Source organism: Salpingoeca rosetta (genome assembly GCF_000188695.1).
Source record: "Salpingoeca rosetta unplaced genomic scaffold supercont1.18, whole genome shotgun sequence".
Taxonomy (NCBI): Eukaryota; class Choanoflagellata; order Craspedida; family Salpingoecidae; genus Salpingoeca; species Salpingoeca rosetta.
This window is the reverse complement of record NW_004754916.1, coordinates 405,707-433,206: the sequence shown is the minus strand read 5'-3', so window position 1 is coordinate 433,206 and position 27,500 is coordinate 405,707. Positions and strand designations below refer to the sequence as shown.

Genomic DNA, 27,500 nt, shown 5'->3' with positions numbered 1-27,500 from the left:
ACTTGAGGTTGAAGCCATCATATCATACTTTTCGAAATGAGCCTCTGTGTCCAAGCTGCGCCCTCCTGTGACGCAGCGGAGGCGATGACGACGGCGAGCACGGTGCACAAGGCAACGACTGTGACGACGACGACGACGACGACGTTGTCGGGTTGGATGGACGGCACAGCAGCCTGGACGGCGACAGACGCGATGGTGGCCGCTGGTGCTGGGATGGCGCTGCAGATGATGGCGGCGACACGGGAGAGCGCGGTACCACCGCTGTTGGCGACTGAGGGGGTGCAGTCTGCTGAGGCGACGGCGATGACGGCGGCGCAGTGGCTGTGGACGACTGTTGGCCCTCTGTGAGGCAGCGCAGCCACGAGGCCTGCTTGAGCTCCTCGCTGGAGACGTTGGAGGCTGTCTCAAGCGCAGTGACAACGGCGTGTGCGCGGAGGCCAAACTCCGTGTGCAGGGCGCTGGCAACACAGCCAACCGCATACGCAATGATGGAGCACGTGGACACGTTGCTGTACGCCAGGCCGTACGTGGCTGCCTTTGCCATGGCCATGTCCAGTACACGCTGGCGGTGGGCTTCCACGTCAACGACAACTTGTGCCTGTTGCTGTTGTTCGGTTTCTTGTTGCGCCTGGTGGTGCAGCGAGGCGAGGGCGCTGGTGCTAGCGGTGCAGTCTGTGTCTGCACCAAAGTCCACGACCACGTCGTCCTCCGGGATGGCGGGGAGAACCGACACGCCCGGTGGCTGGAGCTTGCTGCGGCGGCGGCGCTGTCGCAGGGGCTTCAGGCAGGAGGTGAGGTCGAGGACGGCCACGAGATCGCCAATGAGGTGGTGTGCTGTGAGGGGAAGCTGTGCCCGCGGAGGGAGCTTGGATGTGAGGAGACGCGCCATGCGCTGTAGGTCCTTTGACGAGAACTTGGCTGCAGCAGCACGGAGCAGTGCGTCGTCGCTGAGGGCGTCCTCGCCGAGCTCCATGGTGGCGGCCAGCCGCACACAGGCCACGGAGACGATGCGCACGAGCTGCGCCTTGACTTCGATGCTGGAGAGCACCAGGTCGAACAGGAGGCAGCTGGTGCCCGAGACGGCGGGAGGGAGGCTGAGGGCGCTGCAGATGCGCTGCATGGCGGCGCAGGCGCGGTCGCGGTCGTCAACAGAGATGGCGCGCTGTGTGAAGTATGCGTGAGGCGTCCATAGCGGCCGCTGTTGTTGTTGTGTCTTTTGCTGCTGTGTTGCTGTTGTTGAGGCAGTGACGGTTGTGTTGTGGTGGGGCTTGGGTGCTGGGTCCAGTGGACCTGTAACAAACGACGCCGGCGAGTTCACGGCGGAGATGCGGTTGGTCAGGGTATCTTCCTGAAGCGTCATGGCTGGTGGGTGTGGGCTGCTGTTGCGTCGAGGGAAATGAGACTGCCGCGAATTAACCAACTGGCTGCCCACGGGAAAGGAGTGATGCGTTGATGTGATCAAAGAAACTTGTTTGGACGAGCCTGGGGTGCTGCTGCTGATGAACTTGATGAACTTGGTCCTTTGTTGCTGTCTGTTGTTCCGATCCGGACAGGAGCGAGGAAAAATTCGTCGTGTCGGGTGGGATGCGATGATGCAAGCAGGTCGCAAGAAGCAATGGTCGTGGTTGGTGCTTGTGCAACGTGTGATAAAGGAGATGTGTGACCAGTGGTGTGGGTGTTGGTGCAATGTGGGTGTGTTGTGCAACCTGAAAATTGGTGTAAAGGGGGAAAGGTGATGGTGGGTGAGAGTGGCTCGGTGATGAGAGAGGGTTAGAAGAGGTAGCTCTGCTGGTGCCCTGATCTAAGGGGATGCTGTGTTTCGCTGAGAACCGTCGAGGTTTGAGAGAGTTTGGCCCTGTTTCGATCGAAAGGAAGGAAAGAACAGGGGGAGTTGCTCAAACAAGACAGGTGGCCACCGCCGTCGCCGCCGCACACACACTCCAACAGCAGGTTCAGCACGCTCGCGCGTGTGAAGCAAGCAGTGGGCGCTTGGTTGTGAAGGGGAGGTTGGAAAGGTGGAGGCAGGGTAAGAAGGGAGAGGGAACAAACGCGGATGGGGGGAAAAACCGCAGATGATGAGTTGTGATGATGATGCGAACAATGGAACGTGCGACTCTCAGCGCGCGTTGAAAATGGAAGGGGAGAGGGTTCTTCTTGCGAGGATCCCTCGATATCGGTTCTCGTGCAACAGATGAAAACCCCTCCAGACAAAGCAACACCGTCCACAACAGCTAGCGAGCTAGGCGTGTGGGGTGGATGTGCGTTTCAAGCGTCTTTCTCAGGGGACAGTGAGCTCTTTGGTCTTTCGACACGCCCTGAATCAAGTATACTCCGACTCGCTCACTCAAACACAGCCTTGTTTTGGTATCGCCTCACACGTCAATGATGCAGCTACCAGCTCAGTGCGCAACACTGCCTTGTTCTTGCGAGCAAGAGACAAGAGCAGGTGTCGATGGCAGAGAGGGGAGGTAGTGATCTCAGTGGTTTTTGGTATTCGCTTACTTGCTTGGCTTGGCGACTGTGGGCACACACAGCGAGCTTCTCTTTGGAAGGGTGGTGGGGTAAATGAGCCCCTCTCATGCACGTGGGGGTGCAAAAGAGGGAGAAGGGGAAGGAATGCGCACGATCCACCGGTTGCGGTGCGTGGTGCGTGTGGATGGGTTGCAACCAGTGCCGCTTGCTTGTAACCACTGGCAAGTGCTGGAAAAACAAAGGAGAAGAATGCTGGGCTGGCTGGCTGGCGTCTGCGAAATCTGCGCGGCGTAACGGCCAAATCTCGCGCCAACCTCCAACCGGTTGCTGAATATTGGCGCTTATTTTTCATCAATTTTCGTTGGCAATGCGCGCCAACAAAGTTTTCAAGCCTTTGGCGGCGGCACGGGCAAATGGGCAGGTGGGTCAGTGTGAGTGTACGTGCGCGTGTGTGAGGTGTGTTGTGTGTGTGCGTGTCTGGCTCTCTCTCTCTCTCTCCGTGTGCTTACATTGTTACTTCTCTTCTGATGTCAATCATCATTACAGTACCCAGCATGTTGCTTGTTTGCTGTCGCAGGCTAACACAAGCACTCGTCACTTGTTTGCATTCAAACACATCACTCGTCACTTGTTCGCATTCAAACACACACACACACTCTCTCCCTCTTTCTCTTTGCCACAACTTGCGTGTTGCTTGGTGTTCGCTTTATATTTGTCGAGAACAAAACGGGTGTGGGCGGCACGGCATCACCAAACACGTGCATGCAATGTGGCGCAATGCATACAGCACTACCACCACCACAACAAAGACACGTAAAGAGACGATGGAACCAACGACCACACCCCATGAACCAACGAGCCAAGTACACTTTCCAGACGCAGCCCCGCGAGCTTCTTCTTTAAGCCCTGAAGCCACGGGAGGTACGGCGACCACGCGCCTTCTCGAACTTGCGGCCTGGTGGTGGTAATGACAGAGGGTGGTTGGAGTTGCATGTAAGAGGCGTGTGAGTGTCAGTGTTCAAAAGAAGAGCAGCAGGCAAAGGGAGGCAGGGAGAGAGCTGACGAAAGCCAAGCCCACCAAGCAACGAAAGTACACACTCACACACACAAGCAACGAAAGTACACACACTCACACACACACACAAAAAAGCGGCACACCAAACCAAACACAAATGCACACGCTCATCACAATCAACAATCAACGCACCCTTGGCGCGGACGTAAGGGCGAGCGTGGCTGCCGGGGAGACCAGGGGCACGGCCAAAGTGCTTGACGGCCTCGCGAGCCTTGCGGGGACCTAAGGCACAGGCAGAGCAAAGAAACGACAACAGATGGATTGTGTGAGTAACAATAGTGAGTGGGTTTATGTGGGGGGGGGGGGGGCACATGCGGCTTCACTAAAGGACAACGAGCGGGAAGACGACCGGCACACACTCGACACTTTGAAACACCAAAAACACGCTCATCTACACGCATCAACACACACACACACACAAATGCAAAACTATCAACCCAGACATATACAGACGCACCCTGCATGAGGACGGTGTTCTGGCCCTTGGGGGAGCGGAGAGCAAGCTGGTCGAATGTGAGGCACTCGCCACCGGCAGCAAGGATGCGCTTGCGGGCGGTCTCGCTGAAGCGAAGAGCGCACACGGTCAGCTTGGGGAGCTGTGGGCATGACGAGAGGTGGGAGTGGGACGTAGGAAGAGTTGAGGTGACAGGAGCGTGAGAAAGGAAGGTAAAGGGGAGATGGATGGTCATGGCGGAACAAGTGCATGTACGATGAAAGCAGCACAGAGAAGCGGCAACATCCACGAACGACAACAACCGACAGCCACAACATACACCACAGACACGCATGCGCTGTCACGTGGCTTCAGCAAGCCCAAGCCCAAACACAATACCAAAGCAGTAACCGCAACGAGAATCGCAACAACCGCCATCACGCACCTCGAGCATACGAGGATCATCTGTGACAGTGCCGACAATGACGGCAATGAGCTGCTCACGGCCCTTCATGTTCTGGACGATGCGGGACAGCGACATTGGTGGGCGGTGGATCTTGCTCATGAACATGCGCTTCAGCACAACCTGTTGACAGAGCCACGAGCATTGCACAGCAACGAAAAGTGAGCAGCTGGCTGCAAAAGGATGAACAACAAGGGCGACAGGTGCCTAAGAGCTGACGGTGTGGTTGCTGTTCAGTAAAGGCGGACCACTCCACTTACGCGTGCATGACTCGCTTCGCACGAACGCATGCAAACACACACACACACACTCCAGCACACACACACACACTCTCTCTCTCTTTGGCACTCTCCAACACTACTTTCGAATAGTGCGTACGCCCCTCCTTACACACGCGCACACGCACACTCAAACGCGACGGTGCCCAGTACCTTGTTGAAGCTGGAGTTGGTACGGCGAACAAGGAAGCGGTACAGCTGGACGAGGAGGCGGAGGTAGGGGTCCTCCGACACGGGCGCGGTGCGGCGCCTCTTCCTGTCGTGCTTGTGGCAGATGTCCTTACCCATGTCGGCTGTGGTTGGCAACAAGGGAGGAGAGAGAACAGAAGGAAAGGGAGAAGAGAAGAAGAGGGGGCGCAGGCAGAGACAAGGTAAAGCACGGAGCGAGGAACGGAGTAGTGGTGGGAGAAATGTGTGAGCGAAAACGAGGCGCACGTGATGTGCTGTGGAAGACAGATGATACAAGACTACAACTGTGCCACAGACAGCCCCGTCCTCTCTGATGTGTGTTGAGAGCTGATGCTGATCCAAACGCGCGTGAGTGCGTGTCGTGCAGAGCTGCGATGCAGGTCTTCTTCATGTGTGCACGTGGTGTATGTGTATGTGTGTGGCTGGAAAAGTGCTGGAGTGGTGGTCATCATGCTCCTGACATGGCTGCTGCTAATGGTGTAAGTCTAGTGGGCACACCTGCGGCTGATCTGTTCACACATCTTCCCGCTCCATCCACCACCACCGCTGTCGCGTGCACGCTGCTTGCTCTCCTCATCCGCTGGCTGCGGCATCAATCACGCCATCATGTCTCTCGTTTCATCTGCCTTGCTTCACGTGTGGTTGCATTGGCGCATACACGCGCACGCACACGCGCACGCACACCACAACGCTATCACATCTGGCGCAACTGTGCTCGTGTGTGCACAGGCAGCCCGTGGGCGAGCTGCGGCTTGCTCACGCCGGCGTGCACACACACGCGTGCACATCATCTAGCACGTCTCATCTCCTCATATCCGCTGCTGCCACACCACGCACACGCACCTGTGTTGGAAGCAAGGGGAGAAGGGTGGCTGTCGGCTGCGTGCGGAGAAAAAGGCAGTGGCGATAATTTCTGCGCCACACACCACCCTCTTTTCGCTCGCATGTGTGGGGAGCTGTCAAAGTTGACAAGGTCAAACTTGCCTTTGTCTCGTGGCCCACGTCAATTTCGACCTTGACAAGCCACCAAAGCCTGAATTCAGCGTCACAAACACACGTGTGTGGGAAGAAGCAAAGGGAAAGAAGCACAAGCAGCAAAGACAAGCGACAGCAGCAGCACAAGCATCCAGCACACCACATCCACCAGCATCAAGCACACGCACCACGCACCACACCGAGCACACCAACAGCCATGGGGAAGATGAAGAGGACAAAGCGCTTTGCGCTTGTGAAACGCATGATCTCTGCCAAGGAGAAACAGAAGCAGCTGGAGCAAGAAGGCTTGAAGAAGAAGAAGAAGGCTGGCGGCAAGAAGAGTGCGGGAACACATGGACAGCAAGTAGCACAGGCCTTGATGGGCCGCGTCAGCAGACATGAACAGGCATCCAGCGCCCTCTACTTTCACTACAACACACAGCTTGGCCCTCCATACCACATCCTCATCGGTAAGAGGGGAGATGGTTTGGTGGCGTGCGCGCGTGTGCGTGCACGTGCATGTGCGTGTGCGTCTGCGTGCGTGTGCGTGTGCGTGTGCGTGTACATGTGCGTGTGTGTGCGTGTGCATGTGTGTTGATGGTGTAGACCATTACCGTTGCATGGCGCACGGTGTACCGCTGCACGCTGTATCGCGGGTTCTGTGGATTGCGCAGCCGCTTGTTTCAGTGTTCTTCCCTCTCCCATTGATCTGATCTCCCTGCGCGCATCGCTGCCCACTCATCATTGCCCCCCTATCTTGCAGATACCAACTTTATCAACTTTGCGTTGCAGAACAAGCTGGACATCTTGCAAGCCAGCATGGACTGTCTCTTCGCAAAGTGCATCCCTTGCATCACAGACTGGTGCGATCTATAGAAAGAGGCGCACATGTCATGGGCGTTACGGTTGCTGGTCATGATGATGATGATGATGATGATGGTGGCAGCGGTGTGCGTCTGGGAAGGGTTCAGTTCAGTTGTATGTTGTTGTTTTCAGCCAAGATGCCATCTCTGTTCTGACCACGATCACCACGTGCATATGTTTGCTTCACAACAACACACAGCGTCATGGCAGAGTTGGAAAAGCTTGGACGGAAATACCGCATCGCCCTCAAGTGCGTTTGCTGTGCACATGCGGTCGTGTGTGTGTGTGCATGTGTGTTTGCATGTCTGCATTTGTGTGTGTGTGTGTGTGTGTGTTTGCATGCCTGCATTTGTGTGTGTGTGTGTGTGTGTGTGTTCGCATGTTCGCTCCGAGGTCCAACGCTGCCACTCTTTCCAGTTCCTCTCGTTCCTTCAGCTCACATGTGTGTGTGTGCGTGTGTGTAACTATTGCGTAGGGTTGCCAAGGATCCTCGCTTCAAGCGGCTGCCGTGCATGCACAAGGGCACATACGCCGATGACTGCCTCGTCAACCGCGTCTCACAGGTCAGAAAATCATGTGTGCACGTGCGTGAGTGTGTGTCTATGTGAGTGCCATGTGCGCTGTGTGTCTGTGTCTGTGTGTGTGTGTGTGCGTGAGTGCATGCGTGCGTGCCATGTGTGTGTGTGTGTGCATGAGGGAGCGCATGAGTAAGTGTGTCATGTACACCCCGTTCTCTTGCTACCTTTGATGTACTGACGCCCCGTGCCCTCCCCTCTTCACCATGCGTACCTCTGCCTCTGCAGCACAAGTGCTACATTGTAGCGACGTGCGATCGCGACTTGAAGCGCCGGATCCGCAAGATCCCGGGCGTCCCCATCATGTTCATCGCACAGCGCAAGTGAGTGTCCGTGTGTGATGTGGTGTGTGTGTGTGTGTGTGTGTGTGTGTGTTTGTGTGTGTGTGTGTGTGTGTGTGTGTGTGTGTGTGTTGTGTGTGTGTGTGTGTGTGTGTGTGTGTGTGTGTGTGCTTGAACTTGCCATAGCTTGCGCCACCACCACCTCCTCCTCCTTGCCTTGAATTGGTTCGTTCATGCTCACACCCCTGTCCCACCCTCGTCACGCCCTTGTCACACCATTCATCCCACCATGACCACGTGACAGGTTCACCATTGAGCGCCTGCCAGATGCGCACTAACACCCAAGATAATTGACCCGTCGCAATGACTGTCCACACCGTCGTACCCATGTTTGCCTGTTCCTCTGCTTCCCTAATTCCCTTTTCTCGTCCTCGACTGCTGCTGCCGTCGTCTCCAACTTGTTGCCTTCTCCCCTCCGCTTGTTGCTTGCTTGTTTGATTTGTCTGTCATCATGACTGATTGCCTTGCTTGCTAGCTTGTTACATACACCGCAACAGCGGTCTGCCGTGCAAAGTCTGGGCGAGTGCCATCGTGTGTGTGTGTGTGTGTGTGTGTGTGTCTTAGTCTGTCTGTCCCTGTCTCTCCGTCTCTCTGTCTCGCGCTGCCTTGTATGTGTGTTTGACTGAGCTGTAAGGGCCCGCGTGGTGTGTATTGCTGAGAGACACGAAAGAGAGGTGGAGCAGGCGTTGATTACACCATCTATCAGCTAGACCGTAACGTGAACACCAGTGCAGGGCGAGAGCGTCGGAAGTGAAGGATGAGGATGAGGGAAGACAAAGGGTGTGGTAAAGGCAGAGGGGCACAACGTGGAATCAACATGCGACAGGATGTGAAATCGAGTTGCAGCAAAACAACACACAACACACTCGCAATAACACAACAATTCCACAACACCCACGCAATCACAGTAAATCACACAACCACACACACACACACACACATTCAACACACACACACTCACATTACACACATGACACACACAAATACAATCACGCATACAAGCAAAACACACACACACACACATTCCAGACAATACACACACAAACACACACACACCAATACAATCACGCATACAACAAGCAAAGCAAAGCGATGACGCGTGCAAAGAGTTCAGCTGCTGAGCTTGTCGACTTTGTCAATGACCCTGATGGGAGCAATGATGCGTGTCTTGTTTGTCTCCACAATCTCTCCGTTGGCAATCATCTCGTCCAGGATGAAGTGCGCCTTGTCAATGTTGAACATAATCTGCACATGTGGTCATGAGAACAAAGTCAGCGGGGGAGGGGGAGAGCGCATTCGCACAAAAAAGAGCATACCACGCAACCAACACACTGCAAACGAATGCACACCACAAAGAGAAACTACACACACACACACACACATACACACACACACGCGCGCGCGCGCACACACACACACGCACACACACAGGCGCGTGCATACACACACACACACGCGCGCGCACACGCACACACACACACGCACAAATACTGCGCAGCTCTCGCTGAACCACCATCACATGCGAGTGCAGCACTACAACTTACATCAAGTTCGCACTGGTGGTCCCGAATCGGCCCATGGAATGGTGCCCAAACCGATGTGCACCCACAAAGCCAGACGGTCAGTGCGTGTAATGGGGTAACACGCAGCAAACAAAGGTGCAGCATTCCACACACAAACGCACACATGTGCGTCAAACACAGCAGCAGCAAAACAGGCACAGTTGAATACGCACAACGATAGCCACACGCCCACAACTACAGTCGCACGCCCAGAGCCACAGATCACATCCCTTACCACGCCCTCAAAGTACTGGTCCATCGTCTCCACAACCATGTGAATAAACTCCAGAATGGCCAGCTCGTTCTGGAGTGTCAAGGGGTGCAACAAAAAAAAAAAGCGGGTGAATCTGGTGCAGCAACAACCACTCAACTGCGCAACAACCACTCAACTGCGCAGCAACCACTCAACCACGTGCAACGATCGGACGTGTGTGACAGCACAACACAACAACGTCAACATCGCAGTGACAACGCACCTCGTCGTTGTCGGCGCCAACGATGAAGTAGAGCGAAGCGTATCGTCGGAAGATGAGCTTGAAGCCCCGATACTCCATGAACGAGCACTACAAAACCAAACACACAGCACACGATGTACGTTGGTGAACAAACATCAACACACGCAAGCAAGAGCACAAGCAAGAGCACAAGCACAAGCACGAGAAGCAGCAGCGTACACATTCCCCCGCACACACAATTACAAGCAAGGTGTTGGCGGACCTGTTTCTCTGTCCGTGCGAGGCATTTTCTGATAATCTCCGCCTCGTTTGTCACCCTGGTCTCCACATCGCGGTACTGGTAGTACTGTGCAACACGCGTCTGCCCTTGCTTGTTCACAAGCAAGAAGAACCGCAACCCCATCCTCAACTGTGTCTCTGTGTGTGCGTGTGTGTGTGTCTGTGTGTGTGTGTGTGTGTGTCTGTGTGTGTGCTCGTGTGTGTGTGTGTGTGTGTGTGTGTGTCGTGAGCGATGTCTTCTTTGCTCCACTTTGCCGTGTGGTTGTATCCGCTGCGCCGTGGTCAATTTTGCCTTTGGCGAAAGTCAATTTTTCCCTTTTCACTGATTGTGCCGTCCTCCCTTTCCATCGCCATCAGAACTCGTCAGTGAACGGAACGAACGAACGCTTCTTGCTTGCTCTCTTGCTCATGGTTCTGAAGTGGTTGGTTGGTGTTTTGTTTGCATTTCTCTCTCTCCGTTCACTGCGCGCTGCCATCCCTCTCTCACTCCCGCACATCGCTTCAATCGTCGTCATCATTCACCCGCCGTCCCACTGTCGCTGACACTCACATCAAACACTCTTCTCCACCAGCCGGCCAGCCTGCTGTTGCACGCCTTGTCAAAACAACAACAACAAACAACAACAACAACAACAACAAACAACAACAACAACACCACCACCACCAAGAATGGACTCTGCTGCTTGGAAGGCTCTGCAGGAGCACTATGACACCGTGGGCAAGTCCCTCAACATGCGGGAGCTCTTCGCCTCCGACGCCAAGCGCTTCAAGGACTTTAGGTGCGCTTGCATTCCGCGGTCGCTTGTTCGATCGCTCTGTGGGTTTCTTGTTCACTGAAAAAAGGCACCTACAACAACACACAAACTGTGCACAATTGCACTGCAACACACACACACACACACTCACGCACACGCACACGCACGTACACTCACGCACATACACTCACTCACTCACACGCACATACACTCACTCACTCACACAACACAACACATCACAGTCTGAAGCTTGACTTTGGCGAGGGCGACTTTTTGGTGGACTTTTCCAAGAACCGCGTGAACAAGGACACGATGAAGTTGCTCTTTGATCTGGCTCGCGAGCGCGGCGTCGAGGCCGGCCGCGACAAGATGTTCTCTGGCGAGCCCATCAACTTCACGGAGGGCCGCTCTGTGCTCCACATTGCTCTCCGCAACCGCTCCAACACCCCGATCCTTGTCGACGGCAAGGACGTCATGCCCAGCGTCAACGCGGTAGGCGTCTGCGTTTGCGTGTGAGTGTGATTGTGTATGCGTGTGTGCATGTGTGTGTGAGTGCGATTGCGTATGCGTGTGAGTGAGTGAGTGTGTGAGTGTGTGAGTGAGTGTGTGTGTGTGTGTGAGTGTGATTGTAAAGTAAGCATGCATGCAACGCATGCTCTCACCACCTGCGACACCCCCACTTGCCCTTGTCTTCCCTCACATTCAACCCAACACCAACCAACCCAACTGCAACAGGTGCTTGACCACATGAAGGAGTTTACGGAGGCCGTGCGGTCCGGCGCGTGGAAGGGATACTCCGGCAAGGCCATCACGGATGTGGTCAACATTGGCATTGGCGGCTCAGACCTTGGTCCGTACATGGTCACGGAGGCCCTCAAGCCGTTTGGCGGGCCCATCAACGTGCACTTTGTCTCCAACATCGACGGTACGCACATGGCTGAGGCCTTGAAGAAGGTCAACCCAGAGACCACCCTCTTTGTCGTCGCCAGCAAGACGTTCACCACCCAGGTGCGTTGCGTTGTGTTGTGTTGTTTGCTTGTTTGCTTGCTTGCTTGCTTGTTTGTTTGTTTGTTTGTTTGTTTGTTTGTTTGTTTGTATATTTGTGTGTTTGTATGTATAGTTGTGCGTTTGTTTGTTTCTGTCTTTCTGTCTTTCTGTCTTTCTTTCTTTCTTGAGTCACATTCTTTTGCGCATCTTCGCTCACTCCTCAACCCGCAAAACACATGTACGTGCGCAGGAGACGATCACGAATGCAACGACGGCGAAGAACTGGTTCCTCGAGACCGCAAAGGACCACGCGCACATCGCAAAGCATTTCATCGCCCTCTCCACCAACAAGGTGGGTGTGAGTGTCTATCTGTATGTCTGTGTGTCGTGTCGCAACTATGTCCACAACTTCTTCACTCCTCCTTCTCCCCATTCCTTATTCACTCCCCACCACCACCACCACCATCATTACCTCACGTGTTCGCAGGAGAAAGTTGCCGAATTTGGCATTGACACGGCCAACATGTTCGAATTCTGGGACGTGAGTACAAGCACCGCAGCGTGGGCAGTCGTGTCTTTTTTTTTTTTTTTTCTTCTCTCAGAATAACTGCCAATCACACCATCCACGCGCACACGCAGTGCTGTTGACGTCACTCGCTCACCCAACACACACACACACACACCACATAAACACTCCTTCACAACCCTGTGCACAATGCCTCCTCAACACGGAAATTCACATGTACACATACACGCACATGCACCATTCCACGTCATCCCACGTCAACCCGCCGCCATGTGCCAGTGGGTTGGTGGCCGGTACTCGCTGTGGTCTGCCATTGGCATGACAATTGCGCTGTATGTTGGCTTTGACAACTTTGCTGAGCTGCTGGCCGGCGGGCACGCCATGGACCAGCACTTCAAGACGGCCCCGCTCGAGCAGAACGTACGGTCATCGTCGTGGTCTTGTGTGTGTGTGTGTGTGTGTCTGTGTGTGTGTGTGTGTGCGTGCGTGCGTTTTTGCCTCTGTGTCTCTGTCTGTGTGTCGCTGCAGCTGTTGTTACAGCAGAAAAAGGCGAAGCAGCAGTGCCTTCACACACTGCTCCCACCACCACGTTTACCAATTGTGCTTTGCGCCGCGTTGTACTCTGCAGGTGCCTGTCGTGCTTGCTCTGCTTGGCATCTGGTACAACAACTTCTTTGGCGCGCAGACACACGCCCTCCTCCCCTACGACCAGTACATGCACCGCTTTGCTGCATACTTCCAGCAGGTGCAGCGTGTGTGTGTGTGTGTGTGTGTATGTCGCATGAACCCATCGTTGTCTCAACCCTTCTCCGCCACCACCATCCTCCTCCTCCTCCTCCTCCTCCTCCTCCTCCTCCTCATCATCATCATCATCATCATCATCATCATCATCATCATCATCATCATCATCATCATCATCATCATCATCATCATCATCATCATCATCATCATCATCATCATCATCACCCTCATCGTCCTCCCCACCAGGGCGACATGGAGAGCAACGGCAAATACGTGACGCGCGACGGGTCGAAGGTTTCCGTTTCCACGGGTCCCATCGTGTGGGGCGAACCCGGCACAAACGGCCAGCACGCATTCTACCAGGTGCTGTTGGATTGAAGGAACGAAGGGGAGATGTGCACACATGATGAGTACGTGTGTGTGTATGGTTGACACTCGTCTCATACGCATTGCTCTAACATGCTCACTTGCACTGCACTGCACGAACCCTGACACCACCGCCACCACCGCCACCGTGACTGCCAACAGCTGATCCACCAAGGCACGAAGCTCGTCCCTGCAGATTTCATTGCTCCCGTCGATACACACAACTCGATTGCTGGCGGCGAGCACCACTCCGTACGCAGCGCTGTTTGATTTGCAGTTGGCTTGGCTTGCTTTGCTTTGATTGGCTTGTGCTTGTACTTGTTTGGTTGTGTGTGTGTGTGTTGGTTGTGCTGACGGTGGCTCTTTGTTCTTTTGTGCTTGCATGCACGCATTGCTATCCTTCATCTCACCCTTCAACACCACTGTAATTGTGCATCAGATCCTCCTCGCCAACTTCCTCGCACAGACGGAGGCCCTCATGCGCGGAAAGGTGAAAAAGCACACACGCTTGTGCAGACCCACCTACAGAGAGTGTGTGAGAGAGGGTGAGAGAGAAAGAGTGAGTGAGAGACAGAGAGAGAGAGAGACAACACACACACACACACAACACACACTCACGTCACACGCACAAACACACACACACACACACACACACACACACACGCACACACACACACACACACACACACACACCCAAGACTGCAGGCGAGGCAGACGAGGAGCTTGAGAAGACTGGTGTGCCTGCAGCGAAGAAGGCGAAGATTCTGCCGCACAAGGTGTTCGAAGGGAACCGCCCCACAAACTCCATTGTCGTGCAGAAAATGACACCAAAGACCCTCGGCGCTCTCATCGGTGTGTGCATTGTTGTTTTGGTTGCGTGCTTGCTGGTGTAGCTGTGTGAATGCGAATGTTGTTTCGATTTGCCTCTGCTTGACCCCTTCCATCCTGTCCCCCCTCCCTCCCTCACCCTGCACCGCCACACCACTGTGTCCTGTCGCGTACCAGCCATGTACGAGCACAAGATCTTCACCCAGGGCTGGATCTGGAACATCAACTCTTACGACCAGTGGGGGTGAGTGGGTGTGTGTGTCTGTGTCTGTCTGTGTGTCTGTGTGTCTGTGTCTGTGTCTGTGTCTGTGTCTGTGTCTGTGTCTGTGTGCATATATTGCTGTGTGTGTGTGTCTCTGTGTGTGTTTGTGTGTGTATGCTGTGTTCTCTCTCCTTCTCAACGCTTCTCCGTCCCCCTCTCACCCTCTTCCCCTCTCCCCATCCCTTTTCCGCTGCCATCGTCAGCGTTGAACTTGGCAAGCAGCTTGCAAAGGTGATTCTCCCCGAGCTGAAGGGTGCTGGCCAGGTGTCCACGCATGATGCCTCCACCAACGGCCTCATCAACCACATCAAGCAACACCGCTCCAAGTGAGCGCTGTCACGGATCAACAAAGCACGCCACATTGTGTCTTTTCTTGCTGCAGCGTGCATCATGTCACGTGTCGGTGAACGCTGTGTGCTTGCAGGCAACGTCTGAACCAACGGCTTGCTTGCGTACGTGCGTGCTTGCTGGTGTGACATCACCCTTCTTTTCTTGTCCTCCTCCTCCTCCTCTCCCTCCCTCTCCTCCTCTATTTCGTGTCATGTCTCTTTCACGTGTTTGCGGTTTGTTGTTACTCTGCGCTGACACCACCGCCACTCTCCCATGCCAATGCGCTGCTTGTTGGTGTGTGTGTGTGTGTGTGTGTGTGTGTGTGTGTGTCGCTTTTCCTCTTCCCTTCCACCACATAACCGCCCTGTGTTCACGCGTGTGGTTGATTGCGTCTGTTGCTTGCATGCATCAGCCGCCATGCTCTGTCTGTCTGTCTGTCTGCTGCTGACAACAACGCATGGGCCTTGTTTGGGTTCAATCAATCCTCCACACACATAAAGCAACAACAAAACGAAACCAACAACTGGCTTGGCAAAGGGAAGCAAGCAGCAAACCTGCACCGTCAGTGAACTGACGCAAAAAGGAACAAGGCGGGAGAAGTCAACTATTCGGGGGTTCAGTAGCACTTGCAAAAGCACAACGACACCGCGGTGCTGTGGTGTGCTGCAATCAAGTGTGTCGATAGGCAACAGAAAACAACAACAACACAGACAACAAAAACAGACATGCAGGAACCAGACAACACGCGCAACGACGGGACGGGCAGGAGTGAACACGAAACGGTGTCGAGGAAACACGATCAAGACTGACACGAACAACAACTCAAGTGCCTTTACTGTGTGCGTGTGCGCGTGCATGTATCGTCAGGTACTCAACGTCAACATGGGAGATGTGTGTGTGTGTGTGTGTGTGTGTGTGTGTGTGTGTGTGTGTGTGTGTGTGTGTGTGTGTGTGTGTGTGTGTGGTGGTGGTGGTGGTGGGGGGGGGGTTCATTCGGGCAATTTTGCACTTCTGCAAGAAGGTTGATTGCTGAGGCAGCAATTACATGGTTGCCTTTGGGAAACCAATCTCAAACACATACGACTGCTTCACGTCATAGAGCAGCTCGTGTGTGTCGGGATCGACGCTGTGATATTCGCGCTCGCTCTCCCGGCTCACAGACACCTGTGGCGTGGTGTGTGTGTGTGTGTGTGTATGTGTGTGTGTGTGAGTGAGTCTCTCTCTCTCTCTCTCTCTCTCTCTCTCTCTCTCTCTCTCTCTCTCTCTCTCTCTCTCCGTGTGTTTGTGTGTCTTTGCCACATGCGTGTGCAGATGTGCGTGTGGCGGTTCGAAGCAGTTGCAGGATTGAGACACGTGCAAGCACAATGCATCTGTTGCTCACCTCAAAGCCGCGTTCGCTGAGGAGGCAAATGGCCATTTTCAGCGCCTTCTTGTGGGCGAAGAAGATCTCGTTGTCTGTGCGCACGTGCACGTGTCCGCTGCTCGTGCACAGCCGGATCTGAGGGAAGAACTCAGACTGCACAACCTGGATCACCTGCTTCAGCAGCTTCGGGTGGCGCGCCTATCGAAGACGAGGGAATGAGGGAAAGGAAGGAGAGGGATGAACAGCACAATGCAATGTGAGTGGAGATACAGTGATGGTGGGAATAAGTGTGTGTGTGTGTGTATGTGTGTGGACGTGTATTTGTGTCCGTGTGTGGCTTGACATGACTGTGCTGACCGCTACACAGGAACATAAGCACACGCGCACACATATACACACACAAACACATACACACTTCCAAACACTTCCAAACAAACAAACAAACCAAACAAACAAACAAACATGGCTCACCTGGAAGTCGTCGAGGTCCTTCACGAGCGTCTGACGGTAAAACTTTGTCAAGTCCTCAGCGCGTGGCAGCGTGTCCAACACTTCATATGTGCTGTCTTGCAACTCGAGCGAGCTCTGGTATTGGAACTCTTTCTCCACGCGCTTGCGCACCTCCTCGACGGTGCCGTCGGCAGCAATGAAGTGATAGTTAAAGAAACTACGAAGCGTCTTCAGCGGCTCGTACCCATTCTCCCTGCACATGTTGCAGGAATGTGTGTGTGTGTGTATGTGTGTGTGTGTGCGTGTGTGTGTGTGTGAGTTGAAGTGGGAGCACAAGAGAGCAAGAGGCCGCAAACATGCACACACACATACACAGACGCACGCATGCACGCATGCATCATTAACATGCAGCGCAACAAGCGCACCTGAAGATTCTGTATCGCTCGCGTGCGAGCTGGTCGTTCTGGTCTGTGTTTCGCGCCTCCTTCACCTCGCCCTCGCCAGACTTGAGCACCTGTAATCGCACGTGTGTGTGTGTGTGTGTGTGTGTGTGTGTGTCGTGTGTGTGTGTCGTGTGTGTGTGTGTGTGCAGAAGTGTGTGTAGTGCGTGTGGATCATGTGTGCGCAAGTGTGCAGAAAAGTGTGTACTGCGTGATTAGGGCCGTGTCAGGAGCTGCAGCGAACCATTGCCAAGTACAACAAAAGCGCGTACATGAACACAGACACACACAGACACACGTACACACACACACACACACATACACATCACGATCACCACCACCGCACCATGTCGTTGTGGAGCGCAATTTTTGCTCCGCGAATCATCTGCCGCTTGATGCTCTCCTGAAATGGCGTTAACGCGAGCACACACGCGCACGCACACACACACACACACACACACACACACACACACACACACACACACACACACACACACACACACACACACACGCACACACACACACACACGCACGCACACATCACACGCACACAGATAACGTGAACACTTGTGAGAAGGGAGATACGAAGGGCAGTCGCAGGTGCCAGCTCGCATGTGTTGTACACAAACTGTTTGTACGCATGCTTACATACATGCAAACACCACACACACAGCATCACACACACAAGCATACACGCGCAGAGCAAACGCACACCTCTTCCTCGATGTACAGCATGACCATGTGGAACTTTGGGCGGGGAAAGTGCTCGCTCAGATCGGTGTTGTGGAACTCGCGGTTCAGTTCAATCATCTTCTCGTGCAACAGTTTCACGCACTCCACCTGGCCAAAGGCGCAATGAGGCAGAGCAGCAGCAGCAGCAGCAGCAGCAGCAGCAGCAGCAGCACGACATGTGATGTGAGACGGAGTGTGTACGGCACCTTGGGTTGCTGCTATTGACACATACACCCAAACGTACACCCAAACGTACACCCACACCCACACCCACACCCACACCCACACCCACACCCACACGTACACCCACCCACACCCACATACACCCCCCTCCACACACACACACACACACACACACACACACACACACACACACATATCTTCACGCTGCGTGCCTGACCTGCACTCTGGTGCGGGGAAAGCCGTCGACAACGACGCCAAACTTGTTCTTTGGCTGGAGCATGGTTCGAGCGAGGAGGAAGAACACCTCACCATCATCAACCAGCTTGCCTTTCTTCTTCATCTCAAGCATCTGCGGGCTCTGTTGATCAAGGTGGTTGTCGTGACAGTGGTGGTGGAAACAGGAGCGTGGCCAAGTGTTCAGGAGCAGGAGGAGGGGGAGGGGGATTCAGGGGTAAGGTCGTGCGGAATGGCAGAGAAGACGAAGGATTCAGTGTGGTTGTCAAGCACACCATATCACCGCAGCCATCTTTATACACACACACACACACACATTGCGTGGTTGTACCTGGAGCAGGTCTGATGTCGCAATGTGAACAAGATGCCTGTCTTTGCACAGATACTCGGCCATGGTTCCCTTCCCGCTCCCGGGTGCGCCGTTCTGCAAAGAAGCAGACAACATGTCAACATCACACACACAGGCACACACACACACATGCAGGTGAGGACAGGCAAGATAACGAGTCGTATTGCCCTTTGCCAGCGCATGTGCAATATCCGTGCAGGCTGTCGCACACACCCACACGCACCCACACGCACGCACACGCACGCACACACACACGCACACGCACACACACGCACGCACACACACGCACGCACACACACGCACACACGCACATACCAGGAAGATGGTCTCCTTTGGAAAGTGCAGGTTGTGGCGGCCAAATTGCTTCTCCAAGCGGCGCCACATGGCATCAAAGATGGAGCGGGCAACGTCCGGGTTGTCGTGCACGTCGCGGGATGCGTGCATGTTGCCGTCCTTGTCCGAGGGAACAAGCGGGCAAGAGGGGCCCGTTGGCGTTGGTGTCACGCCGTGCTTTGGCCCATCCGTCATCTTCGCGGTGTTCTGTGCCGCGGTGGTGGCACCTGCCTCAGCTCTCGCTTTGGCCTTCGCAGAAGAAGTCGAGGAGGAGGCGGAAGATGATGCGGCCGAGGACGAAGGAGAACGCGGGGCGCGCTTGTCGCTCGCTGCCCTCGAGGATGAGGAAGGCGGTGGCGGCGAGCGCTTATGCTTCGCCTTCTGCGCGGCCAAAGGCGTCTCATGTTCGGGCAAAGGTGTGGCTGGTGCGGGTTCTGATGTTGGGGCTGCTTGCTCTGGCTCCGGCGTTGGTGCGGAAGAGCGTGCTGCGATGGATGTCGCTGACAAAGCGGCGCGAGAGGTGCGCGCAAACGCCAAGCCCACGGCCTGCTTGCCGTACGCGAGCGCCCGAGAGCATGCGAGGCGGCCGACTGCCGCCCTCTGGAACGAAAACATGACGGCTTGGGTGCTTGTAGCTAGTTGGCGCTGCTCGTCACTTGTCTCGGGGAGCGAGATGCGATGCCAATGTCGGGGCAAGGAGGGACAGAGGGACGAGGATTGGTTTGAAGCAGACTCTGTTGCTGTTGCTGTTGTTGTTGTTGTTGTTGTTGTTGTTGTTGTTGTTGTTGTTGTTGTTGTTGTTGTTGTTGTTGTTGTTGTTGTTGTTGTTGTTGTATGATGTGAGCGCTGAATGTCCGTTGAAAGAAACAAATGCTTGCTCACTTGCTCACTTGCTTGTGGTTCGTTTGGTTCGTTTGGTTTGTGTGGTTCGTGTTCGTTTGTGTGGTTCGTGTTCGTTTGTGTGGTGCTTGTGAGTCTCTTGAGTCGTGCAAGGAAGAGGACGCGCGTAAAGCTGTGTTCGGGGAAATGAATCAGAAACACCTCAATGGCGTGCACCTGCGTGTGTGCGTGTGTGCGTGTGCGTGGATGGATGGATGGATGGATGGATGACGACGATGTGTCACACATACATCGGCGAATGCACTTCACCCGGTCAGTCACATTCGCGGGCAAGGACACATCAGCACCAGCGTGCGAGCGAGATGGATGGACAAACCAAAACAACAAAACGGACGGCGAATATTGTTACAAAATATTCAGCAATTGTCTGCATTCGCAGCGGTTGTGGAATGTTCTTCGTCGAGCCAAGGAACGTCCTTGGTGACATGATGACAAGCGATCGCATCAGCAATCCTGCACCTGCTGTTGCTGTGCAGTTGCTGGTGCTTTTTGCGTGGCTGACAAGCGAAGAAGTGAAGAAGAGGCGGCACTGCCTCGTCTATGCATGCTGCTTGCCCTCCCCCCCTTCCCTTCCTGTCTCCTTCCCTCCCTTGGTCGCCAGCCACCACGTCACATCACATCACCAAGTATCACTGGGAACAACTTCAGTTGACATGACTTCACTCGGACATTTCACTTAGTGTTCACTGCACCCATCTGCAAAACAACAAAGCATGTGTGCGTGCACATGCGCCACCCGCTCGATCCACAAGCCGCAACCAAAACACGAGCGAGAAGAGAAGGAGACAGCCAGCACCAACCCAACACCGGCACAAGCAAGCACCAGCGACGACACAAACACCAACAGCATGCGGCAGCACGGCCTGGTAAGAAGAAACGAAGCAAACACACACAAAAATGCGGGAGAATGAAGACATGGGAGGCGCACCAACCTCATGTCAACAGAGAGGTCAGCAAGGAACAACCCGCGAGAAGCGTGGATGCCAGGCAATAGGTCCAACATGGACAGCAGCTGGGGTGTAAGACGGCAACGACAAGACAAAACAAAACAAAACAAAACAAAACAAAACAACACAACACAAGACAAGACAAGACAAGACACGCGGGCGCAGGCACAGTCCACGGATTTGAGATGGGGAGCGACAAGAGGGGTACATCCCTTGCTGTTTGTGTGAATAACACAAAGAACCAAACAACCAACCAAACAACATCACTCAAACAACCAACCAAACGACCAAACAAACCACGGGGAGCAAAAAGCAAAACAACGACAAAGAGAGAAGAAACAGGGAGAGCGGGGCTACGCCAAGAACGGCGTGTTCATGACAACTAGTCAATACGGGGACAAACAGACGGAGCACGGAAGCCAACGGTCAAAGGTCGATCAAGCAAACAACGATACAGGAGGGACCACAGCGGGCCGGTCCTCATTTCCTGAAGCGGCCGTAGCTCGAGTACTTGTTCTTCTTGTCCGCGGGCTTGAGAATTTGGAACGAGCACATGAGGCTCTCATCCACACTCATCATCGCACCGGCGTTGTCAAACTCGCCTGTCGTGGAAACACACATGGCGCAAGAGAGAGACGTGAGCGACAATAAGTACAATTCACAAGAGGGGCTTGCGCAAAATCACACAAGATAACAAGCAGACAATCAAAGTCGAACTCATGTCAAACACTCTGCTTCCCCCCCCCCCTCTTCTCAACCTCGCGCGTTCGCCTCCCCACCTCAATCCCATACCCCCCCCCTTTTATTTTTTAACTTGGAGCACGCACCGCAGTAGTTTGGCGCGCTGAAGATGGTGACGAGCTGGCGCTTGGCAAAGAACTCATAACCGTCCTCGACAACCTGGTGCGCGCGGCAAATGAGGTCCATGTCGTGCTTGTGCAAGAACTTCTCCACAACCTCAGCGCCAAAGGTGAACGAGACACCGCGGTCGTTCTCGCCCCAGCCCTGTGTGTCCTTGTCGGGGTCTGCCCACAGGAGATCGCACAGCAGGCCTGTGTCGGGGACGTCTGTTGGGCGCATGATGCGGCGAATCTGCTCCATCGACTGCAGGTCGGGGGAGAGGCCGCCGTGGCAGCAGAAGATCTTCTCGTCAATGATGGCCGCAACAGGCAGGCAGTTGAAGCAGTCCGTAAACGTCTTCCACAGCTTGATGTTGTACCGCCGCTTGCCTGGGATGATGAACGGAGTGACAAAGGAGGGGGTAGCAAAAGGCAAATGAGACGGAGGAGGGTGATGATGTCAGCGCAAGTTTGACCAAGTAAGATCAAGGAATTTGGGATGATTCACAAGAGAACATGCACGACGTGAACACACACTTTCAGAAAACGTGTTGCCCCAGACAAAAACAAAACAGCAAAGCACACGCAAATTCATTGCTCTGAAACAAAGAGACGGGCCGCGCGCACACACACACGCACAACGCACATTCGTCGTAGAAGCCGTAGATGCGGTTGATGGACGCGCACTCGTGGTTGCCGCGGAGAAGGAAGAAGTTCTCCGGGAACTTGATTTTGTAGGCAAGCAGCAAGCAGATGGTCTCCAGAGACTACAGGTGACGCACAAGCACACATGTTGAGTGGAAAGGCACGGTGAGTGGAAAGACACGGTGAGCGCGCATGCACACACACACGCACACGTGGCCAAAGCAGCAGCGACGATCACAGCAACAGCGACGATGACAACAGCAGCAACAGAGCTGTGAACAAAGCACGCTTGTGGTTGTGGGGAGGGAAGCAAACACGCCAGCGCTCACAGACAGGCAAACACACGAAATCCTGGCACCATTGACAACAACAACAACAACGGGACGCACCTGCTTGCCACGGTCGACATAGTCACCGAGGAAGAGGTAGTTTGACTCGGGAGGGAAGCCGCCGTACTCGAACATACGCAGGAGATCGTAGTACTGGCCGTGTGTGTCACCGCAGATGCGCAGTGGCGCCTCGAGCTCGAGCAGGATGGGCTGGCTCAGGAACACCTCTCGGGACTTGAGGCACAGGCCGCGAATCTCAGCCTCGGTGAGATCAACTGTCGAACACACACACACACACACACACACACACACACACACATGGACGTGGAAAAGACGGCGCAACACCGAAACGTGCGTGAGCAGCGCGTTTTGGTTTTGTTCTTAGTCGTGCGGAATGGGAGTCAGGCAGGCAGGTGAAAGCTCATGGCAGCACACGCGGTACAATGATGATGCACAGTGCATTCACACACGGGCATGTTCAGATACGAAAGGGGACAACACAAACGGTGGACGTACCGGTCTTGCCGGGGCGGCTGCCTCGAACTTCGAGGAGCTTGAGGATAATCTGATCAACATTGATTGATGTCATGGTGTGCGTCTATCCGTGTGTGTGTATTTGTGTGTGTTCTGTGCATGTGTGCGCGTGCATGGTGCGTGCGTCATGCAGTTCAGGACCAGACGAGACGTGAGCGAGCTGTGGTCATGTGGTATGGCGACGATGATGGACACTGTGAAGCGATGCTGTGTGGTGGAGTGAAGCGATCGATTGATCGATCGATCACATGATCGCCTTCGCTGGAACACACCACAACACCACACCACACTACACCACACGCACATACATACATACATACAAGCCATGCATGCAGCGGCTGCGATGCATGACAACAGCGACGCTGACGGTGGCAACGAGCGAGACAGACAACACACACAAACAAAAAGAACTTGCAGTGCGGTGATGGTGGTGCACGCGTACGTGAACAACGCCACGGCCAATCAACCAACCTTTGCTTGGGGGGGATGGTCTATTCAACCGGAGTGGTGGTGGTGGTGGTGGAAGGAACACAGCACCAGCAAAGGAGCACAGGGACGGAGGAATGAGACGATTGGGAGCAGCAATGGCAGCAATGGACGATGGTGGTGACGGTGGTCAGGTCAAGAACGCACACACGGCACAAGGCTGGCGAGTGGAGTACTTCGCGCCTGCTGGCTTGTTGCTTGTTGCTTACCAGTTTTGTTTGCTTTGTGCGTGTGCCGTGTCGTCGTTGTCGGTTTTTGGTTGAGGAGGAGGAGGGGGTTGATTTTTGGCCAACAAAAAATAAAAATAAAGTAGAATTCCAAGTGGGGTGTGCCATCAGGGCCGGTTGTATTGGTGTTGTCGGTTTTTTGCAGCTCGGTCCATTCAATCATGCAGGTTCAGAACATTTACTAACGATGCTCAACGAAATTCGACACCGATTACCGCAAGACGCAAGTGGTCAGGGTTTCGGCGCCACTTCATGCTGTCGCTCGCTGAGCCTGCTGCTGTTGCTGTTCGTTTTTTACTCACAACAGAAGATGAAGCCAAGTATCGTGTATTTGCAAGGGTGTTGCGGAGAGCAGGATGTTCTCGGGTTCCCGATGATATCGGCTTCATTGCGAGGAAAAATCTGCTTGGTGGTCTGGGGGCTTGTGACATGAACCCTCCCTGTTGAGGGGATATGTTGATCTTGTTCGGGGGCTGTGCACTGTTGGGCGTTGTATTGGTTGGGAACAATGGACACGCGCACGACAACCGTGACGGCAACGAGAACAGTGACAGCAAAGAGACAGGGCATCGATCAGGGACAGGGCGTCAATCAAATATCGCCTTCAGCGTCGGCCGCGATGGGGGGGGGGGTGCATCCAAAGCCAGTAGTTCCTCCAGATAGTCAACCACTCACTCCAATCGACAGCCTCAGTTGAGCGGTAGCTGGCGCCGCAGCGACAGCTGGGGCTGTTGTGGTTGGCTCCACATGTGTGTGCGCGTGTGTGTGAGAGCTGTGGAGGCTTGAGTGGTTGTGCTTTTTGCTGGCTGTCCAGTCAGTAATGATGCGCATGATCGCAGGTGTAAGGTCATCAACGGGGTGTGCAGGAGATGCAGAGAGAGTTTGGGCGAGAAATGGCATCTCTTGCGGTGGCTGTTCCTATTGCTGCTGCTGGTGGTGGTGATGGCTGCTGCTGCGGCTGCTGTCCTTGTCGTTCCTGCACCATTCGTTTGATAGCATCTGCGCGCGTCAGGCGCTGTGCATGCTCTCGGTGCAGCTGGTCCAGGATATCCTAATCTGTTCCTGAGTGCTGAGCACCGCTGAGTGTATGTGTGTATGTGTGTGTGTGTGTATGTGTGTATGTGCATGTGTGTGTGTTGTGTCTGTGTGTTGTGTGTGTGTGCAAAACACATAGGTGGGAGGCGACACACGTGCATAAACAGGCATGGCCAGAGCAAGCACATTAGTCGGAAGTGCAAGAGCCACCAGATCACTCACAGCCACACGCCCCACCTGTATGTGTGGTGGCGGCACCGCGGTCGGTCCCGCTCGATCCTGGATGAGTGCAGCTGTGTATGTACGATTCTGCTGTTGGAAAAGGGAATAGCGACAGCAGCCACCCGATGGGCCTGGTACAACAGAACACACGACAGCGATGATTGTGGTTTGCAGCAGTAAGGGACGTGTGCGTGTGTGCGTGTGTGGATGTCTGTGTGTGTGCGTGTGTGGGTGTGTGCGTGCGTGCGTGCGTGCGTGCGTGTGTGTGTGTGTGTGTGCGTGTGTGTGTGTGTGTGTGTGTATGTGTGTGAAGGTCAAACAGCACAGCATGTGAGCACAATGTGGCAGGTGTACGCACCGCTTGTTCACGATGACGTGGAGCAAAGAGCGCCGGCTGTCGCGGCCCATGATGGAGTTGATCATCACCATGAACGTCTCCACAGCACCCCTGCAATGTGTAACAGAGACAGGTGAGCTACTCACACCCGATGACGAGGACAAGCAACATGCGCTCACGCACATGAAACACCTGCACGCACGCACACATACGCACACGCGCCCGTAACCACGCACACACAACGATGTACACGTGCAAAGCATGCACCCGCGTGTACACAATGCCAACCTCAAACTCGCACTCGGTGTCACAATACCACAGACACAGGCACATGAGGGAAACGGCGCTCGCATGCGCACCAATCATCGGGCTGCGCTCGAGTGGGTGTTGGTTCCAGCCATCGTTATCGCTGTTGCCGTCGTCATTGACGCTGTTGATGTTGTTGTCGTTGTTGTTGCCGTCGTTGGTGTCGCCAGCATCGCCAGCAGCGGCCTGTGTTGTGTGTTGTGTGTTGTGTGTGTGTGTGTGTGCGTGTGTGCGCGCGCGCGCGTGTGTGTGTGTGTGTGTGTGTACATGCATGCACGGTGGTGGTGAGTGCAGAATGAGCACGGTTCAAAGTCACAGCGGTCGTACGACATCGCGTCGTAGCAAACCAAAAACAAAACAGGAAAGCACACACGCGCGCACACACACACACTCACACACAGACATACACTCACACAAGTACACACGTACAAACGCACGCTGCAGGGCTGTACACGGCGACGTGTGCTGGCACCATATTGTCGCGCTGTGCCTCAGCTGTTCGCTTCTCTGCCGGGTGCGCCGTTGCTGCCTCCGTCGCTGTTATTTGAGAAGGGGGGGGGACGGTGCGATGTTCGAATCGACACATCAAGATGTCAAGATACCCACCAAACCGCTTCGCCTCCATCATGTCCGGTGGCAGCTGGTAGAATGACGACAGTGGCCGCGGCCAGAGGGTGGTGACGGTTCGCCCAGCGGCGATGGGTTGATGCTGCTGATGATGTTGACGATGGTGGTTGTGCTGCGCGCGCAGGGGTACCAGCAGTGCAGATGCAACGGGTCGGCGAAAGCGCCGTCAAAGAGGCGGGATGGGGTCGATGGAGGTGCAGCCGGAGACCGTGAGCTGCGGCTGTTGGCGAGGGCGGCTGCACGACGCATCATAGCATGTGGCCGACACGGGCTGCAAGAAGGAGCGCTTGACCATCACATGCACGTGGGTATCGGGTGCTGGGTGTGCGCTCCGCTTTCGTGCTGGCAGTCCGCTGCTGCTGGTGTGATTGTCGGCGTCGTTGTTGGGGTGCGTCGCTTCCGTCGACCTGCGCTGTTAACCAGCTGGTCGTGTGGCAACACAGCAGCAGCCATGTTTGCTTGGAGTGCTTCGCCATGTTTACTTGGGAAAATTCGTGGAAATCTTACGCAGTTCGCAGCGAATAGAGGCATTTCGCGTGAAGGATTTTGGAGACGCGCGATCTACGGTGTGTGAGTGTGTGTGTGTGTGTGTGTGTGTGTGTGTGTGTGTGTGTGTGTGTGTGTGTATGTGTGTGTATGTGTGTGTATGTGTGTGTATGTGTGTGTGTGTGTGTGTGTGTGTGTGTGTGTGTGTGTGTGTGTGTGTGTGTGTGTGTGTGTGTGTGAGTGTGTGTGTGAGTGTGTGTGTGAGTGAGTGTGTGTGTGAGTGGGTGGGTGTGTGTGTGTGTGAGTGGGGGCCTACCAGCTGCTTATAAGGGGAGAACAAAGAAGAGACAAGCCACAAACCCCCCCCCCTCACAATGAGAGGAAAGCACAGCAACACGCATGAGTTCAAACTTACTGACAAATACATAACGTTTAACTTGCGGAAAGAAGAGAAACAAGAAATGATGGACGACGAGTATACCTGAGGTGAGTTACTCGTAGATCTTTACTCTTACACTACTCTACAAGCAAAAATGACTGCCGTCAGTCTGCACATAGAATATTAAGACGCAGCTTCTCTGCAGAGATTGGGGCTCGTGGTACATGTCTAGACGAGTGCTAGCGCGATGGCTTGCAAATGCGATGATTTACCATGGGCTACACGCATACTACTAACGAAGCACTCCACGCAGTACGGATGAACGACATCGTTACGCATCCAGTACCTACAGAACGTAGTC

General features: G+C 54.5%; 8 protein-coding genes across 8 annotated transcripts in view; 2 read left to right on the top strand and 6 right to left on the bottom strand.

The window, feature by feature from the left end:
• Window positions 1-2,743, bottom strand: part of PTSG_06514 (uncharacterized protein) — a 3,423-nt gene extending 680 nt beyond the window's left edge. The window contains exons 1-2 of the mRNA XM_004991839.1: window positions 2,503-2,743; window positions 1-1,988 (exon numbers count right to left, since the gene is read on the bottom strand). The exon at window positions 1-1,988 is cut by the window's left edge and continues 680 nt beyond it. Coding sequence (XP_004991896.1) covers window positions 23-1,360 — 1,338 coding nt within the window. The 5' untranslated portion in view covers window positions 1,361-1,988; window positions 2,503-2,743 and the 3' untranslated portion in view covers window positions 1-22. The remainder of the gene's footprint in view (window positions 1,989-2,502) is intronic.
• A 417-nt stretch (window positions 2,744-3,160) lies between these two features.
• PTSG_06513 (ribosomal protein l18) lies at window positions 3,161-5,813 on the bottom strand. Its single transcript, XM_004991838.1, has 6 exons — window positions 5,754-5,813; window positions 4,875-5,014; window positions 4,426-4,566; window positions 4,005-4,143; window positions 3,680-3,769; window positions 3,161-3,427 (listed from the first exon to the last, which is right to left on the bottom strand). Exons 2-6 carry the CDS (start codon window positions 5,007-5,009, stop codon window positions 3,372-3,374), a joined length of 561 nt encoding a protein of 186 aa, XP_004991895.1. The 5' UTR covers window positions 5,010-5,014; window positions 5,754-5,813; the 3' UTR covers window positions 3,161-3,371.
• Window positions 5,814-5,903: 90 nt separating this feature from the next.
• Window positions 5,904-8,220, top strand: PTSG_06512 (uncharacterized protein). Its single transcript, XM_004991837.1, has 6 exons — window positions 5,904-6,355; window positions 6,649-6,748; window positions 6,949-6,999; window positions 7,225-7,312; window positions 7,553-7,647; window positions 7,910-8,220. The coding sequence occupies exons 1-6, from the start codon at window positions 6,103-6,105 to the stop codon at window positions 7,941-7,943; spliced, it is 621 nt and encodes a 206-aa protein (XP_004991894.1). The 5' UTR covers window positions 5,904-6,102; the 3' UTR covers window positions 7,944-8,220.
• Window positions 8,221-8,658: 438 nt separating this feature from the next.
• Window positions 8,659-10,314, bottom strand: PTSG_06511 (clathrin adaptor complex small chain family protein). Its single transcript, XM_004991836.1, has 5 exons — window positions 9,945-10,314; window positions 9,704-9,790; window positions 9,463-9,531; window positions 9,210-9,221; window positions 8,659-8,910 (listed from the first exon to the last, which is right to left on the bottom strand). The coding sequence occupies exons 1-5, from the start codon at window positions 10,083-10,085 to the stop codon at window positions 8,776-8,778; spliced, it is 444 nt and encodes a 147-aa protein (XP_004991893.1). The 5' UTR covers window positions 10,086-10,314; the 3' UTR covers window positions 8,659-8,775.
• Window positions 10,315-10,630: 316 nt separating this feature from the next.
• PTSG_06510 (glucose phosphate isomerase a) lies at window positions 10,631-14,783 on the top strand (the record flags this gene model as incomplete). The annotated part of the gene is made up of 13 exons (XM_004991835.1): window positions 10,631-10,740; window positions 10,959-11,208; window positions 11,452-11,724; window positions 11,954-12,055; window positions 12,191-12,244; window positions 12,509-12,649; window positions 12,858-12,974; window positions 13,217-13,333; window positions 13,499-13,588; window positions 13,776-13,826; window positions 14,035-14,188; window positions 14,342-14,408; window positions 14,630-14,783. The coding sequence occupies 13 exons, from the start codon at window positions 10,631-10,633 to the stop codon at window positions 14,754-14,756; spliced, it is 1,653 nt and encodes a 550-aa protein (XP_004991892.1). The 3' UTR covers window positions 14,757-14,783.
• Window positions 14,784-15,797: 1,014 nt separating this feature from the next.
• PTSG_06509 (uncharacterized protein) lies at window positions 15,798-19,455 on the bottom strand (the record flags this gene model as incomplete). The annotated part of the gene is made up of 9 exons (XM_004991834.1): window positions 15,798-15,920; window positions 16,138-16,317; window positions 16,591-16,822; window positions 16,995-17,083; window positions 17,356-17,412; window positions 17,724-17,849; window positions 18,142-18,282; window positions 18,490-18,582; window positions 18,823-19,455. 9 exons carry the CDS (start codon window positions 19,453-19,455, stop codon window positions 15,798-15,800), a joined length of 1,674 nt encoding a protein of 557 aa, XP_004991891.1.
• Window positions 19,456-20,370: 915 nt separating this feature from the next.
• On the bottom strand, window positions 20,371-23,808 carry PTSG_06508 (phosphatase 1). The gene is made up of 7 exons (XM_004991833.1): window positions 23,730-23,808; window positions 23,506-23,525; window positions 23,017-23,127; window positions 22,561-22,775; window positions 22,173-22,293; window positions 21,515-21,916; window positions 20,371-21,289 (listed from the first exon to the last, which is right to left on the bottom strand). Exons 3-7 carry the CDS (start codon window positions 23,087-23,089, stop codon window positions 21,168-21,170), a joined length of 933 nt encoding a protein of 310 aa, XP_004991890.1. The 5' UTR covers window positions 23,090-23,127; window positions 23,506-23,525; window positions 23,730-23,808; the 3' UTR covers window positions 20,371-21,167.
• An 857-nt stretch (window positions 23,809-24,665) lies between these two features.
• On the bottom strand, window positions 24,666-26,727 carry PTSG_06507 (uncharacterized protein; the record flags this gene model as incomplete). The annotated part of the gene is made up of 7 exons (XM_004991832.1): window positions 24,666-24,723; window positions 25,088-25,135; window positions 25,363-25,452; window positions 25,673-25,833; window positions 26,081-26,184; window positions 26,304-26,545; window positions 26,579-26,727. 7 exons carry the CDS (start codon window positions 26,725-26,727, stop codon window positions 24,666-24,668), a joined length of 852 nt encoding a protein of 283 aa, XP_004991889.1.
• Window positions 26,728-27,500: the final 773 nt, after the last annotated feature.